This window comes from Anolis sagrei, chromosome 9 (assembly GCF_037176765.1).
Source record: "Anolis sagrei isolate rAnoSag1 chromosome 9, rAnoSag1.mat, whole genome shotgun sequence".
Lineage (NCBI taxonomy): Eukaryota > Metazoa > Chordata > Lepidosauria > Squamata > Dactyloidae > Anolis > Anolis sagrei.
In genome coordinates this window covers 23,388,952-23,406,138 of record NC_090029.1, presented here as the reverse complement: position 1 = coordinate 23,406,138, position 17,187 = coordinate 23,388,952, and the positions used below count along the sequence as shown (strand labels likewise).

Here is a 17,187-nt window from a genome sequence, read left to right as displayed (position 1 = left end):
TCTCCAAGTGTAGTGAGTTTGTAGGTGGCTGTGGAGCCCTATTCTTGATCCACATGTTCTACCACAGTGAGGACATTAGTTTCCAGGTGTCAAGGTTGGCTTGAAGCACCTTCTTCTTGGCACGTTTCTCCCTCCATTCGTGCCTTTTTGAATTCCACAGCACTGCTGGTCACAGCTGACCTCCAGTTAGAGTACTCAAAGGGTAGGTCTTCCTGGTTCTCAGTGACTATGCCACAGTTTTTAAGGTTGGCTTTAGGTCCATCTTTAAATCTCCACTGACATTATGTTTCCTGTTCTTGAGTTGGGAGTACAGTAACTGCTTGGGAGATGGTGATTGGGCATTTGGAAAATGTGGCTAGTCCAGTGGTTGATGGTGCAGGAACATCATTTCAATTCTGGTGGTCTTTGCTTCTTCTTCCAGCACGCTGACATATGTCTGCCTGTCTTCCCAAGAGATTTTGCAAGATTTTTCGGAGGCAACGTTGATGGAATCATTCCAGGAGTTGAGTGTGACGTCTGTAGACAGTCCACATTTCGCAAGCGTATAACAGGGTTGGGAGGACAATAGTTTTATAAACAAGCAACTTGGTATCCCTACAGATGTCCTGATCTTCAAACTCTCTCTGATTAATTTGGAAAAATGCTGCACTCGCAGAGCTCAGACAGTGTTGTATTTCACATTGTAAGTCAATGTTGACTTTTGTGGAGAGGTGGCTGCCAAAGGAGTGGAAATGGTCAACATTTTCTAATGTTACACCATTAAGCTTGGGTTTTATTGAGAAGACAATGCAAGAAGCTGTCAGAAAATTGAAAGGAAACATCACTAGAAGTCTGTGTGGAAATTCATATGTCATATGAGAAGATGACTAATGCAAGCTCTTCAGAAAAGCAAGAACTTCTATCAAATGAAGATGGGGAAGAAAGGCCTACATGTGTATATGTTTATATTATGTATTTTTATAAACATATGGAGAGATCCCAAGTATGTTAACCTGGAAGTGGCTTCTACTGGGCTCAGTGGATTGACTCCTCAGCAAAATTTTGTCGATTGCAGCCATAATGTGGGATTTCTGTCACACTTTCCTTGAGACAGATCTAAAATGCACTCTTCTTCGCCTGCTTCCACCTAGCTTTATTTTAGCAACATTGAAATAACTCCGATTTGAGGAAATCAGTATTTTATTCATCTTTCACATTGCTGCTGTCCAAATACATCCCACAAGAGGAAAAATTAACTCACAATCAAGTTTTTAAAACAGCGATGCCTATATACATGAGGCGACAACAGATCGATTTTCAGTAAGGACTGTGAATTTCCCACAATCATTTGCAGTTCACTTAAGATTGAGCAACACACTGCTCTCTCGCTCTCTCTTATAATTAAAATGGTTTTTTATAAAATGATTCTTTAAAAATATGCAGAGGTAAAAAGTACTCTCCAATATTAAATCCAAGGCCTCCATCTTTTTTTTTTTTACAAAGATATTAACACCCATGTGCCAGCAAAGTCCCTTGTCAGTGGCCATCATGGGAGCTAGTCCGGTTCCAGGACGCACTGTTCCACAATCTCCCGCAGGTTGGGGTTCTCCATGGCAGCTGCCACTCTCTCCTTATCATTAATTTGCTTGTTGACTGCAGTATGCAGGAAAGGAATGAAAAACAAAAAAGAAGGCTTTTATTCATAACCAGCTTAGGTCCCCAGCGTTGTCCAGATTTGCATTTTGTAATTGTAGCTGATTCTATCACCGAATATAAACACAAAGCAGTACTTTCTCTGTCCCTCGGAGAGTAAGCACACCTGGCTGATTTAGGGCTCTATGGCTGCCCTCTACAGCAAGCCTGCATAATCTGTGGCCCTCCAGGTGTTTGGGACTCTAACTCCCAGAAATCCTAGATTGTTTAATAGTCAGGAATTCTGGGATCTGAAGTCCAAACACCAGGAAAGCCACAAGCTGTGCAGGCCTTCCTCTAGAGCAGTGGTTCTCAAGTGTTTTGACCTACAATTCCCAGATATCTCAGCCAGTTTACCAGCTGTTAGGATTTCTGGGAGTTGAAGGCCAAAACAGGTTGAGAACCACTGTTCTAGAAGCTTCTCCGAATCACAGCTGTTTATTTCCCACAATCCTCTAGTGACCCCTTGCGGGAACAGCTTGGTTCCCCCCCCCCCCCCATCTACTGTCTGAAATAACAGATAACAGCTGGCTCTTTCCCACGGCCCTCTAGTGATCCCTTTGGATAACAGCTGGCTCTGTTCCACAACCCTCCGGGGCCCTCTTGGGGTCACATCTGGCTATTTCCCATAATCCTCTAGTGCAGTGGTTCCCAATCTTTTTTTGACCAGGAACCACTTGATCAGGGAGCACTCTCCAACATTAGTACCAAAAGGGTTACGAATCAGTTTTTGGTCAACTTTAGATTTGGTTTGGTTATTTGGGGTGCTGATTCAGAAAACTGCATTGGATAGACCACATCAGCTCTAGTTTCTGATACAGAACATATGTCATCCAGTAGCTGCCATCTGCTTGCCCACAGAAAACCATATTTAATAATCCTCGGCACTATAAGAGGGTTTTGCGAGACCAGTTGCTCTCGTAGCAACGGTGCAGTAACAGTGAGGCAGCCGACTATATTTTAGTTTTGTGGACTGCTGTTGGTCCACAGACCACAGGTTGGGAGCCACTGCTCTAGTGATCTCTTGCTGTAAGAGCTGGGTTTTTCCCATGGCTCCCGGGCGACCGTTTGAGGTAACAGCTGGCTTTTTCCTGCAACTCTCCAGTGACCCTTGGGATAACAGCTGGCTCCCTGAGGGACAGAGAAAGTCCTGCTTGTGTTTCACTCTGGTGATAGAGCCATCTATTCAATCATAAGACTAACTACTATTTTTTTTTTACTAATAAAGACCCTTAAAATACAAATGCAAACCTGAGCAACACCGGATACCTAAGGTAGTACAGATACATAGAAAGATTACCGACAGAAATATATTTGTATGCCCCCATATAGATTAGTCTGGAACAAAAAAAGCTGGTGGTGGTACATGTTCCATTGAAATGTGTGTTTAAGGAACCAGCTAGTTGCAATTCCCCACCCCATGTTTTAGTATCTGTCAGGAAGGAAAAATTATAAGCCTAGGCCTAATGCTTCTTTAAAGTACAATAAAATGTGGCACAAACACAATGCTGAGATGAAAATAATAATTCCAACAGTTAGGAACACAGGAGCCAATGTCTTCCTTCAAGCTTAGCTTTCATGATGTCTTCTTCCTTGCTGTCACTTCTGACTTGGCTCAAAATGCTAGATCTCACAGGCCTGCCTGCCTCCCATAATGGACATCCTTAAACCAGTCTAAATTAGAAAACTGCCTCCCATGCAGTAACTCTGAACTTTTCCCATGCAACAAGGGGAAAGGTGGAAGGCTTCCGGTCTAGCCCCTTAAAACCCATTTTAAAAATGACCCAGTGTTCTCTATTTCTTACACCAAAGGAATGAAACAACAAACACTGCCATGCTGCCCCTGCCACACATTTGCAAACTCAGAAAATACAGGCTCCTCAGCCTCAGCTTTCCAAGGACAGAGATTATGAACTGTTTTCCAAGACAGTTTTTTGCAGTTGCAGTGACTTAACTTCTTCATGTCCTCAATGTGTCACAAGTCCACAAAATGAAGTACACTCCCATTTGCACCTGGTACTGTCCTTGGAGAAAACCACCCTCCCGCATCCGCCGCACGAGGAAACACACCTTTGTGTGAGAGAATAACCTGGAGACATACTTACTGTCCTCCTCGATGGAATGTGCTCCCTCAGATATGAAGATTTCTAGCTAAACGAGACACAAAATTGTCCCCTTAGATATATTTCTTTCCCACATCACAACAGAATACACACCACTACAAGGATGGCTATTTGTGATGCCAACTAAACACCGGGAAGCCCCATAAGTCTCCAATATGGTCATGACATGAAGATCCTTTCAATGTCTTTCTTCTCTTGGGCTTCTATGAGTACATTCAAAGTTTGGCAATTTTTGTGAGTCTCTGAAGTCACACAAGTAATAATTGTCAGAAATATTAAAAATTAACTACGTATTTTTAATTACAAAAATGTGAGTCAAGCACTGAAAGGGTTAAATGGATGCAATGACTCCGCAAAAGCTACAGTTCAATATAAGCAGGTGTGCCTGTAGCTTGGTAACCCTCAGTCTGTGAGGTCTCTGTAGGAGACGGGTCTCAGTGTGTTAACAGGCCTCAGTATGAGAAGGCCTCAGTGTTCGTTCACCTCAATGGGAGAAAGCCCTCAGTCTGAGAGAGCCCTCAGTGTGTGAGAAAGGCCTCAGTGTTAGTAGGCCCCAGTATGAGAAGGCCTGCTGTGAGAAGCTTCGGTGAGAGAAGCCCCAGTTTGAAGGCCATCGCGTGTGAAGGCTGCTGTGTGTAAAAAGCTCCTGTGCAAAGCTCCTGTGTAACTTCGGTGTGAGAAGAGACTGTGGGAGTGAAAGCTATTTATCTGCATGAAAAAGAAGTCCAGCGTGAAAGCAAAGAAGGAAGTATAATGAACTTTACTTGTGTTATGGAAACCATATTATTTTGCTATAAAGAAAAGCCTCCTAAGAAAGAGATAACATTGCTGTGTGTGTTTTGTTCCTTTTATCACTTTGAGCTACTGGTGCTGGGTCATGCTGCTGCTAGTAAGATACTCTGCTGTACGTTTATGAGGAGGGTATTATTAACAAAATACCCTCCTCATCCACTCGCCCAACACTCGCCCAACAATAATTGTGTCTTCAGAAAGCCAATTCTGGTTGTAACTAACACATTTGGGGAAGCAGGTTCTCCCTTTGTGATTTACTAACCCACTGGCCTTTGGATTTCATTATACAGTATGTTTCAGATATAGAAAAGAAGTGTACAAATGACATACCTTGTGTTTAAAAGGTAAACATCTCTGAAGCTTGATCCTCAAACACAGCCCTATATTTTAACAAAAAATATTTCAGTTTTCTTTCTACATACATCTCTTTACTGAAACACCTGCTGGCAAGCAGTCTTGAATAGCCTGTTAACACATTTGGTTTGTAAACATGGCAAACAGAATGTGTTTTTAAACATAGTTTGCTACTTGCATCCCTTCTAAGGTTTATTTTTCTTTATGGAATACAGTGTCTAAATTCTGAACCAAGCAGCAGAAAAATACAGACATAAACACACAAAGACCTTACCAATGAGAGTGGCCAAAGAGCAATGAGGTACAGTTGGCGTAAACCTGATAGTAACTAAATATTCATCTTCGCTGGTTTCATGTACTTCAACGCAGCTTTCTGTCACCACGTCTAGTTCTTCTAAAGTGTTAGGCTTTTCAGGGTCCCGGATGGTTCGAATTATATCTACAACAGGTACAAAGACATCACAATTATTTGATTATAAGAGGAAAGTCCAGCTCGATTCTATGCAGCTGTAAAACTACTGGGAGGATCAAACCTGAATTCTTCACAACCTGGTTCCACATCACATGGGTTTGCTTTTCTGTGCTGCAGTGCCTCAGCATCACTGCAAAAACAGCACTCCTTGGGACTGGGTTGCTGTGAGTTTTCCGGCCTATATGGCCATGTTCCAGAAGCATTCTCTTCTGATGTTTTGCCCACATCTCTGGCAGGCATCCTCAGACGTTGTGAGGTTTGTTGGAAACTAGGCAAGTGAGGCTTATATATCTGTGGAATGTCCAGCGTAGGAAAAATAATTGTTGTCTGCTTGAGGCAAGTGTGAATGTTGAAATTGGCTTCCTTTGGAAAGAAAGCTCCACTGAAGCTTTCTCTCCAATCCTTGTTTCCACACCAAGCCATTTTTTTTCAAGATCCAATTATCACAGGGACAAACACCACAAGGGTTTTAACCCTTCCCCATAATATCAAAAGCTAACATCTATCTATCTGGATCGAACTTAAAATGCACTTGTTCTGATTTATATGCAAATTCAACTTAAGAACAAGCCTACAGAACCAATCTTGTCTGTAACTTGGGTACTGCCTTTAATAACAATAATAGATGTGGATGCCTGTTTCAGGAGAAGAGTGTTCTTTCGAATGCCACGGCTCTAATATAATCTAACAAACCAAGAGGCTGAGCCCCGGTTGTGCAACACAACCTTGCTAGGGAACTGCAAAGTTTGCACAACCCAGAGCACATTGTGCAACCAATGCAACAGCAAAGCATGCACCCTCTGCATTGTCCCCTTAAAACAGGGTTCCTCAAACTTTTTAAGCTGAGGGTCGGCTTGCAGTCCCTCAGACTGTTGGGGGGCTGGACTATAGTTTGCAAAAAACATGAACAAATTCCTCTGCTCACTGCAAATATCTTACACTGTGTAAAAACATTTGAAAAATGCGCAAAAGTATGATAGCTGAGACCCAATGCCAAGACAGCGTAGCAAGTAAGAGACACACTTGCGACAGAGTCATGGCAAGATAGTTTGCCGGGAGGAGAGGGGACAACAAACAGGCAAGCATAGTACTTGAGGCTATCCAGATATCATATGCAAACACATTCAAATATGTAACATCTTCACTTCTCTAATTCAGATCCGTGTCACGCAACCAGCATTGAGTCCCAGCTATCATACTTTTGCTGAAAAATGTTCTGTTCTTGGTTTGAAAGTGTTGTTTCCTATTTAATTGTGCGGTCCTGACTTTGAAAGTAATTGTTCTACTTCAGGAACCTCATTTTTGGGGCTGCCACAAATTAGGTTGAATTGGCTGAGACTCTATGAGATACTTATTTATTTTATTTATTTATTTACGACATTTATATGCCGCCCTTCTCACCCCGAAGGGGACTCAGAGCGGCTTACAAGATACACACACACACTATATTATATTATCATAGTACAATATCAGTATTAAATAATAGTATATTGCATTATACCATTATATTGTAATATTATTAGTAATAACAATACAATACAATACTAATAATAATATAATATTATAATTATATATTTTATATTATATGTAATATTACTAATAATATTACCATATAATGGTATAGTACAATATAGTAATATATAATACTGATACTGTACTATGCTAATAATATACGTAATATATTTTATGTATATATATTGTGTGTATATATCTTCTAAGCCGCTTTGAGTCCCCTTCGGTGTGAGAAGCGCGGGATATAAATGTTGTAAATAAATAAATAAACAAACATTTTTCTATGTTTTGTAGGATTGAACCAATAAGGAAATGACATTTATAGCCCAGGAACAAAAATTGTGTTACATTGTTACACCGGGACTGTGGCGCAGCTGGTTGGGAGTCAGGTGCATTAAGATCACTACTGACCAAAAGGTCATGAGTTCGAACCCAGCCTGGGTCGGAGTGAGTGTCCGACCAATTTGTGTAGCTTGCTGTCAACCTTTGCAGTCCAAAAGACAGTTGCATCTGTCAAGAAGGAAATTTAGGTACCACCCACGAGGGGAGACTAATTTAAGTAATTTATGATGCCATAAAAATCTCCAGCAAGCCTGCAACGAATGAGGAAGTACTTCATCGGTGTGACAAATGGACGGTGAAGCAACAGCTCCCCTGGTGGCCAGAATAAATATGTGTAATATGTATAAATATGTGAGAGGAAGCCACAGGGAGGAGGGAGGACGCGGAACAATAGCTTCAAACTACAAGAGAGGAGATTCCATCTGAACATTAGGAAGAACTTCCTGACTGTGAGAGTCGTTCAGCAGTGGAACTCTCTGCCCCGGAGTGTGGTGGAGGCTCCTTCTTTGGAAGCTTTTAAGCAGAGGCTGGATGGCCATCTGTCAGGGGTGATTTGAATGCAATATTCCTGCTTCTTGGCAGGGGGTTGGACTGGATGGCCCATGAGGTCTCTTCCAACTCTTTGATTCTATGATTCTATGAATCCCCTCATGAAAAAGTTGAAATGTTAAACACCCTCTGTGTGTCTGTCAATATATGTTGTATGTCTATGGCATTGAATGTTCCCATGTATATGTACATTGTAATCCACCCTGAGTCCCCTGCAGGGTGAGGAGGGCAGAATATAAATACTGTAAATAAATAAATATTTGTAGTGCTAAAAAACATGAAAGAATACAATATTTAAAACGGGGAACAATTGTAAATAACATAAACTTGAAAGTATTTCAGTGGGAAGTGTGGGACCACTTTTGGCTGATGAGATATTTATTTATCATGTCAGGAGCAGACAAAACAGTTGCATTGCATTTTTTAACAAACAAAAAAACAGAACACAAAGTTTGCAAGCTTGGTAGTTGATTAAATGTCCTTTGACCAGTAGCTGGCCACTTAGAGTGCCTCTGGTGTTGCTGCAAGAAGGTCCTCCACTGTGCATGTGGCTGGGCTCAGGTTGCATTGCAGCAGGTGGTCTGTGGTTTGCTCTTCTCCACACTCGCATGCTGTGGATTCCACTTTATAGCCCCATTTCTTAAGGTTGGCTTTGCATCTCGTGGTGCCAGAGCGCAGTCTGTTCAGTGCCTTCCAAGTCGGCCAGTTTTCTGTGTGCCCAGGGGTGAGTCTCTCATTTGGTATTAGCCATTGATTGAGGTTCTGGGTTTGAGCCTGCCACTTTTGGACTCTCGCTTGCTGAGGTGTTCCAGCGAGTGTCTCTGTAGATCTTAGAAAACTATTTCTAGATTTAAGTCGTTGATGTGCTGACTGATACCCAAACAGGGGGTGGGCTGGAGATGTCACTGCCTTGGTCCTTTCACTATTGGTTGCTACTTCCCACCGGATGTCAGGTGGTGTAATACCGGATAAACAGTGTAATTTCTCCAATGGTGTAGGGCGCAGACACCCCGTGATATTGCGGCATGTCTCATTAAGAGCCACATCCCCTGTTTTAGCGTGGTGAGATGTGTTCCACACTGGGCATGCATACTCAGCAGCAGAGTAGCATAGCGTGAGGGCAGATGTCTTCACAGTGTCTGGTTGTGATCCTCAGGTTGTGCCAGTCAGCTTTCGTATGATATTGTTTCTAGCACCCACTTTTTGCTTGATATTCAGGCAGTGCTTCTTGTAGGTCAGAGCACGGTCCAGAGTGACTCCAAGGTATTTGGGCGTGCTGCGATGCTCCAGTGGGATTCCTTCTGATGAGAGAGTCAAGTCAATTAGGATTGGTGTTGCGGTGTGCCTTTCTGATTTCCTGGCTGCAGTAGGATTCCTTTAGCCAATTCTAATGCTAACTAACTGTTCCTCACTGAGGACTGCTGACTTGGGCAATGTGGGGTTGGATTCCAACAATAATCCAGTTCAAAGCAGATAATATGGGATCAGATTCTAGGATATAGGGTAGTGTAGATAGAGCAGGCATGGGCAAACTTAGGCCCTCCAGGGGCTTTGGACTCCAACTCCCACCATTCCTAACAGCCTCAGGCCCCTTCCTTTTCCCCCTCAGCCGCTTAAGCGGCTGAGGGGGAAAAGGAAAGGGCCTGAGGCTGTTAGGAATGGTGGGAGTTGGAGTCCAAAGCCCCTGGAGGGCCTAAATTTGCTTAATCCCTGAGATAGAGCCACTGACCGTAGACTTCGAGTGCCCGCTCCTGCTCCATGGCCTTGGCTCGGCTCCGCAGGGGCTTCTCCTTGTCCTCCTTCTCCTTCCTCTTCTCCTCATGGCCTCCGCCCGCCAGCGCCCTCCACAGCAGCCCCAGCGACAACATCCCGCCCTCCACTGCCCTTCACCCGCTCCGGAGGCTCCATCTGCCTCAGGAAGGCCTCAGGAAAGCCCCAAAAGAGCTTTAAACTACATTTCCCGGCGACGCCCGCGACGCTCCCGCCCTTCATCCTAGGCGGAATCCCCGCGCGAGGCATGACGGGAGAGGGAGTTTTTTTCCACTTCTCTCGGGAACCGGAAGAGGCACCTTTTCCAAGATGGCGGCTTCCGGTTCTTGAAAAAAAGGACTATTCCTTCAGGGAAGGAAAACAAAGTGGGATGGCGGCCCCGTTGCAGGTGCTGCTGCTTCCTTTCCGGGACTTTCCGGCTGAGAAGAGGAGCCGGGCGAAGCTGAGCCGAGGAGCCCGAGGAGTGCTGGCGAGCGTGGCGGAGACGGGGCTGCTTGTGTCCGGTGTGGAGGCCGAGGAGCTGCCCTCACGGCTGCCAGGCCGCTGGGAAGAGTAAGCCTCATTGCACAGTTATAACTCAGGAACAAGGATCATGTTACATAGTGTAATGAGCCTAGAAAGAACGTGGTTTGACACATCATTCACCATCCACAAATGTGATGTTGATCATGTCAGAAAACCCAAATCTGAAGTTTTGGATCTTCAGTCACTGCCTGTATCTCTTGGCCACAAAAGAAGACCAAATATATAATAATAATAATAATAATAATAATAATAATAAGGTAAAGGTAAAGGTAGTCCCCTGACGTTAAGTCCAGTCATGTCTGACTCTAGGGTGTGGTGCTCATCTCCATTTCTAAGCCGAAGAGCCAGCGTTGTCTGTAGACACCTCCAAGCTCATGTGGCCGGCATGACTGCATGGAGCGCCGTTACCTTCCCGCCGGAGCGGTACCTATTGATCTACTCACATTTGCATGTTTTCGAACTGCTAGGTTGGCAGAAGCTAGGGCTGACAGCGGAAGCTCACGCCGCTCCCCGGAATAGAACCTGCAACCTTTCAATCCACAAGCTCAGCAGCTCAGTGCTTTAAACCACTGTGCCACCCAAATCTGAAGTTTTGGACCTTCAGTCACTGCCTGTGTCTCTTGGCCACAAAAGAAGACCAAATATAATAATAATAATAATAATTGTTGTTGTTGTTGTTCATTCGTTCAGTCGTCTCTGACTCTTCGTGACCTCAGGGACCAGCCCACGTCAGAGCTCCCTGTCAGCCGTCACCACCCCCAGCTCCTTCAAGGTCAGTCCAGTCACTTCAAGGATGCCATCCATCCATCTTGTCCTTGGTCGGCCCCTCTTCCTTTTACCTTCCACTTTCCCCAGCATAATTGTCTTCTCTAGGCTTTGCTGTCTCCTCATGATGTGGCCAAAGTACTTCAACTTTGTCTCTAGTATCCTTCCCTCCAATGAGCAGCCGGGCTTTATTTCCTGGAGGATGGACTGGTTGGATCTTCTCGCAGTCCAAGGCACTCCCAGCACTTTCCTCCAACACCACAGCTCAAAAGCATCTTATCTTCCTTTGCTCAGCCTTCCCTAAGGTCCAGCTCTCACATCCGTAGGTTACTACAGGGAATACCATGGCTTTGACTATGCGGATCTTTGTTGCCAGTGTGATGTCTCTACTCTTCACTATTTTATCGAGACCGGACATTGCTCTCCTCCCAAGAAGTAAGCGTCTTCTGATTTCCTGGCCACAGTCTGCATCTGCCGTAATCTTTGCACCTAATAATAATAATAATAATGCTAAAATCTGAAGTTTTGGACCTTGAGTCACTGCCTCCAAATCTGAAGTTTTGGACCTTCAGTCACTGCCTGTATCTCTTGGCCACAAAAGAAGACCAAATATAATAATAATAATAATAATAATAATAATAATAATGCTAAAATCTGAAGTTTTGGACCTTGAGTCACTGCCTCCAAATCTGAAGTTTTGGACCTTGAGTCACTGCCTGTGTCTCTTGGCCACAAAAGAAGACCAAATATAATAATAATAATAATAATAATAATACCCAAATCTGAAGTTTTGGACCTTGAGTCACTGCCTGTATCTGTTGGCCACAAAAGAAGACCAAATATAATAATAATATTCAAATCTGAAGTTTTGGACCTTCAGTCACTGCCTGTATCTCTTGGCCACAAAAGAAGACCAAATATATAATAATAATAATAATAATAATAATAATAATAATACCCAAATCTGAAGTTTGGGACCTTCAGTCACTGCCTGTGTCTCTTGGCCACAAAAGAAGACCAAATATATAATAATAATAATAATAATAATAATAATACCCAAATCTGAAGTTTGGGACCTTCAGTCACTGCCTGTGTCTCTTGGCCACAAAAGAAGACCAAATATATAATAATAACAATAATAATAATAATAATACCCAAATCTGAAGTTTTGGACCTTCAGTCACTGCCTGTGTCTCTTGGCCACAAAAGAAGACCAAATATATAACAGCAGCAGCAGCTTTGGGTTTTTGCTGTCTTGTGATGTTCCAGAAGCGTTCTCTCCTGATGTTTTGCCCACATCTATGGCAGGCATCCTCAGAGGTTGTGAAGTTTGTTGGAAACTAGACAAGTGAGCTTTATATATCTGTGGAATGATGTCCAGGCTGGGATCTGGGCAAAAAGCAGTTTGTTCTGGGGCCTTCATTTCCATTGCCTCTTTAAAAGCTCTACTTAGAAGTTCTAAAAAGAACTGGAATGAAAGGTCCCATCTCTGAAAATGTTGTCATTTCAGCTTTCTGTGGGAGAGTGTTGAAGAGGAGGATCCCACAGCGGAGGGACCCAGGCTGCTTGCTCTCAGCAAGAGCCACGACCTCTTCGTATATGAAGTGACTCTGGAGGCTGGAAAGTGTGAAGCCGCACTCTGGGAAAGTCTTCCCAAAGACAGACTGAAGACGCTGGTTGCTTCTAAGGATAAGAGTGAGTCGCCAATATTTTTCATTAAAATTTTGACAATAAGAAGCACACAAAAAGAAAAGCAACAATACTTATAAGTACATAAGTACCCATAGATTTCACCACTTTACATGACTGAGATAGATTACTGTTGTTTTCTACCTGCAGCTATTGCTGTATTTTATTGATTTTAACCAGGGTGCTTTGTGTAGGGAGATATTTATGTTGGCTGCTATTGTTTCATGTTATTGTTTCTGCAATTTTTGTCTTTTGCGTGTTCATGCCTTTTAGTGCTTTGTGATCCTCCCTGAGTCCCTTTGGGAGATGGTGGTGGGGTATAAATAAAGTTTATTGTTATTTATTATAAACATAGACATACTTTGACAATGATTGCCTTTGATGCTGTGTGTCTGAAACTGGTGGCCAGCAGTCAATACAAAGTGTTTTGTGTCTGACTTAGTGAGAAATTTATTTATTTATTTATTATTTCATATACAAGTATATGAAATAAATAAATAAATACATTTCTACCTGTAACTCTAAAACTACCAATATATATAGAAATTAGTTTTAAACATGAATTTCCAGCTTCTCTTTTGTCGTTTTCTTTATACATTCAACGTGTTTTGTTCCACTTTGTCCATCAAGTTGCTCACTTTTGTTTGTTTTAATGTTTACAAGTGAATATCCCAATATTTTATGTCTCCAGATCTGTACAGAAGGTATTTCCTTTCGATATGTATTGATAAAACAGTTTCCATTCTTCTGAATATGTGTCCAATGACATATCCAGGAATGAGGTGTGCCTTGATGTGTGCATTTATCCTTCACAAAAAGTAAAACCTATTGTCTCTGTGCACTTTGTTGTTCCCCCTGAGATCATTAAAATATGCCATTTGTCATAATCATACAGGTTTCTCTTCGCTCTCCTCATTGAGGCTGCTGTCATTTGAAAATTGCACAGCTTTAGTGTTGCTCAACAACGTTATTCTCTCGCGCCTTTCTTTTCCTGCGGGAGAACCAGAGGCCATAACCCTGAAGGACTGCTTTGCTCTCGATCTGTCACCACAAACATCAGAGAGAATAGTAGATGTGACCCTTTGCAGAGGCATTCTCTTCTTGTTAGACAAGTCCGGTTGGATCTGTATCCTTTGAAGCTGGTGGCTAGCAGTCTAGGCAAAGTGTTTTCTCTCTGACTTAGTCCTTCCTTTGTTAAAACCTACTGGTTATTTTTTCTTCCTCGTTTCATTATTAGCTCTGCATGGAAACCCTCTCTGTGGTCATTCCTGATAAAGTAGACATCTGACCAGTGATTAAAGGAGTGCAGATAACATTTTCCTTATCTCAGCTATTTGTGGTGGGGAGGCTAGATTTCAAAGGAATGTGTAAAAGTAAGTGGGTTGGAGGCCGAATCATAGACTTAAATGGTCCTTGCGGTTCTTTCCCACTTTTAACTCTCAGCCATATAGAAATACATGACTAAAACTTCCCAAAGGAGATGCCCACCCAACCCTGTGCAGCCCTTGGGTATAACAATACTTATTTGGAAATATTTCTCACTCATGCTTTAATTGGAAACAGCAAAGTGGAGGGGAGGATGCTTAAATATTTATTATTTGGTAATTTATTATTTATATACTTGTCATTTATTTTTATTATATTTATTTTTATCCCACTATTTCTCTTTAAAATAAAACCCAAAGTGCTTTATAATGCCTAAAACAATACAGTATATGCATGCCTATTACATATTTGAGTTAGTGTCTTTCTTTGACATGGCTACAAAGATTTATTTGATGCTACGGATGGGACGTACCTGGCCTATGTCGATATCTCCCTTTATCTATCAGAAGGGCAAGAGGAGAAGAGTACAGACACACTGCCTCCGCTTATCCGGTTAAATGTATCTCATGATCTTAGTGTTGCTGTGATTGCCAGTTGCTGCAATTCTGTTGCATCTATTGACCTCAATTTATACTTCAGGTAGGCTGAACTATGTGACTCAAGTGCCACATGGGATCATAACCTGGATTTCATGCTGCGCTCAATATAATAATCTCTATATTTATATAGATACTAGCCGTCCCCTGCCAAACATTGCTGTGGCCCAGTCTGGTGATCTGGAAAATAAAGTAATGAAAAAGTGTTGGTTTCTAATATATGTGATTTCTTTATGCTTGTGGGGAAACAGTATTTCTTATTGTTTCTTTGCCAGTGTTAATGTGGAGATTGTCTAGTTTGCCTACTCTGGAATATATGACATATAATTTTCCTTCTTTAGGGGTCCCTTTCAAATCTATGATACTATATCTCTGTGTGTGAATCATATATCCCTATCTATGGCTGGGTGGCTCTTTGTCAGGAGGACTTTGATTATGTTTTCTTGCCCTGGTGAAGTGAGTTGGACTGGATGGCCTTAAGTATTTTCTGTTGGTCATGTGGCTTCGGTGTAGGAAGTTTGCCCCAATTCTGTCGTTCGTGGGGTTCAGAATGTTCTTTGATTGTAGGTGAACTATAAATCCCAGTAAACGACAACTCCCAAATGTCAAGGTCTATTTCCCCCAAACTCCATCTGCATTCATATTTAGGCATATGGAATATTCATGCAAAGTTTGTTCTAGATCCATCATTGTTTGAGTCCACAGTGCTCTCTGGATGTAGGTGAACTACAACTCCCAAACTCAAGGTCAATGCCCACCAAACCCTTCTAATGTTTTCTGTTGGTCATGGGAGTCCTGTATGCCACATTTGGTTCAATTCCATCATTGGTGGAGTTCAGAATGCTCTTTGATTGCAGGTGAACTATAAATCCCAGTAACTGCAACTCCCAAATGACAAAATCAATTTTTTAAGTGATGATCACTCCTTGGGTTAGTAGGTATCTTGTGGCCAAATTTGGCGGCAATTCGTCCAGTGGTTTTGAGTTATGTTAATCCCACAAACGAGCATTACATTTTTTATTTATATAAATATATAAATATAGATAGTCTCTATATTTTGTGGAGCGTCCAGACTGTCCCCCTTGGATTTGTGCAGGAAAGGGCTGCAGTTGCCCAGCAAGAAATAGCTATGCAATACTGCCACCTTTCCTACTGGCCTGGCACTGCCCAACATTGCTGGCAGCCCTGACTGAGTTTTCCTGTGGGCCAATGCTGCTTCCTAAAAAAATAAATAAGGGTTGCCCACCTCGAACTGGAAAATCCTTGGTTCTAAGTCTCTGATAGTTTTTCATGAAGTGAAATATTTACTTTGTTCAGGAATGCTAAGAGTGTGCCCAAGAACCATCCAGAATCATGTACTGCCTTATACAGTATCTGGCTTTTGCTGAAGGAACTGTCTTGTGAGTGGCCGATATCTGTTAGCTGTTTGCATCAGAAGCTATTTGCATTATGATTAGATTGAACAGTGAAAGTTACAACGCATGTTCCTCTCTAATGGAGGACAGTAAAATTAATACTTCTGCTAATGATGGCACTTTTGAATGATGATGGTGCCAGCAAAGAGGTGAATAATGAGAAATAACTGACTCTGCCCACAGACAGTATCCTGACCACTTACTTTTCAAGAGAAATACGGACAGCCGCCCCATAAAGCCGTGGGAGGGAACAGATGAGGATGACCTCCGAAGTTCAGAGTACAGCATGGCATTTGTGCAAGAAGCCTTCCGAACAGACAGGTAAGGTGATAGGGTGGGTATTGTGCATAATAAGTGAAACTGGAAGAAGCAAATTAGTCGGCCTTTATATGTTTGCCATTTTAGCTGCTCTGGTCCAAGCTATTGTTTGTGCCATCGCAGGGTAAAGTATCTTTAGAAAAGTAGGGGAAAATATTGCTTGCCTCTTGAGAAGGATAGATGTTGGAGTTCAGCCTGTGATTGTGTTTCAGGATCAAGGTGCTTTGGATGTGGGGAACAATGTAAATGAGGTTCAAGATGGCAATGGTTTGGTCAGTGATATTGATGCAGAGAATGACACAGAGACACCTGTTCAAAGTTCCTATGAGAATGTCCCTACAGGGTTTAGGGATGATGGTTTACTCCCTGAATTGCTCCCAGAGAGTTCCCAGGATTTGGGGCTTGAAAACAACTTGGCACCTGCAGGAACTAATGAGCATATAGATAGATGGGAAGAAATTAGTCAAAACAGACAGGTTGAGCAACGCCTTCGGCATTCTGCCAGAAAAAGATAAGGGGTGCTCAAGGAAAGCGAAACCAGTTCCTGAGTGCTTGGAATGGCTTAACGAAAGGATAAAAGTTCCAAGCATGGGAAATGTAGCCAGATGAAGCATCATTTAGAAACCTGCTAAGTTCTTGTCCTCATTTCATGAAGCCTTGCTTAAAAGATTTATGCTTAAGGATTTCTTGTTTCTTGGTTTGGCTTTTTGTCTCTTGATCATGCCTTGGATCAACGTTTCCTGGTTCTTTGGATTTTGTTAGAGAAGTGTGGACTTAGTTTTTGGACTTTGCTGATTAATTTGTTCCTGCTTATCTTCTTACCTAATTGGATTTACCTATTCCTTTAAAGTGCTTTTTTACTTTGCTGCTTCTACTTATCTTCAATAAAAGGATTGTTTTCCCCTACTCAACGTGTGGCGTTTTAAAGTCAGAGGGTTATTCCTGTCCTGGAGTGCAACAGTAGATAG

The 17,187-nt window shown here is 42.4% G+C and overlaps 2 protein-coding genes across 2 annotated transcripts in view; one reads left to right on the top strand and one right to left on the bottom strand.

The window, feature by feature from the left end:
* Positions 1–1,161: 1,161 nt before the first annotated feature.
* CIAO2A (cytosolic iron-sulfur assembly component 2A) lies at positions 1,162–9,778 on the bottom strand. Its single transcript, XM_060755413.2, has 5 exons — positions 9,545–9,778; positions 5,215–5,379; positions 4,917–4,966; positions 3,777–3,822; positions 1,162–1,632 (listed from the first exon to the last, which is right to left on the bottom strand). Exons 1-5 carry the CDS (start codon positions 9,681–9,683, stop codon positions 1,535–1,537), a joined length of 498 nt encoding a protein of 165 aa, XP_060611396.2. The 5' UTR covers positions 9,684–9,778; the 3' UTR covers positions 1,162–1,534.
* Positions 9,779–9,869: 91 nt separating this feature from the next.
* SPG11 (SPG11 vesicle trafficking associated, spatacsin) overlaps positions 9,870–17,187 on the top strand; it is a 48,009-nt gene continuing 40,691 nt past the window's right edge. Inside the window, exons 1-5 of the mRNA XM_060755410.2 lie at positions 9,870–10,137; positions 12,386–12,570; positions 13,460–13,690; positions 14,334–14,529; positions 16,085–16,222. Of these exons, the coding sequence (XP_060611393.2) occupies positions 9,956–10,137; positions 12,386–12,570; positions 13,460–13,690; positions 14,334–14,529; positions 16,085–16,222 (932 nt within the window). The 5' untranslated portion in view covers positions 9,870–9,955. The remainder of the gene's footprint in view (positions 10,138–12,385; positions 12,571–13,459; positions 13,691–14,333; positions 14,530–16,084; positions 16,223–17,187) is intronic.

What these genes read in the sequence shown, in the direction of transcription:
- CIAO2A (XM_060755413.2), bottom strand. Translation starts at nt 9,683, where the DNA reads ATGTTGTCGCTGGGGCTGCTGTGGAGGGCGCTGGCGGGCGGAGGCCAT. An exon ending in GCGGGCACTCGAAGTCTACG is followed by an intron (nt 5,380 to 9,544) that starts GTCAGTGGCTCT and finishes TACCTGTTGTAG; the next exon opens with ATATAATTCGAACCATCCGG. An exon ending in GTTTACCTTTTAAACACAAG is followed by an intron (nt 3,823 to 4,916) that starts GTATGTCATTTG and finishes TGTCTCGTTTAG; the next exon opens with CTAGAAATCTTCATATCTGA.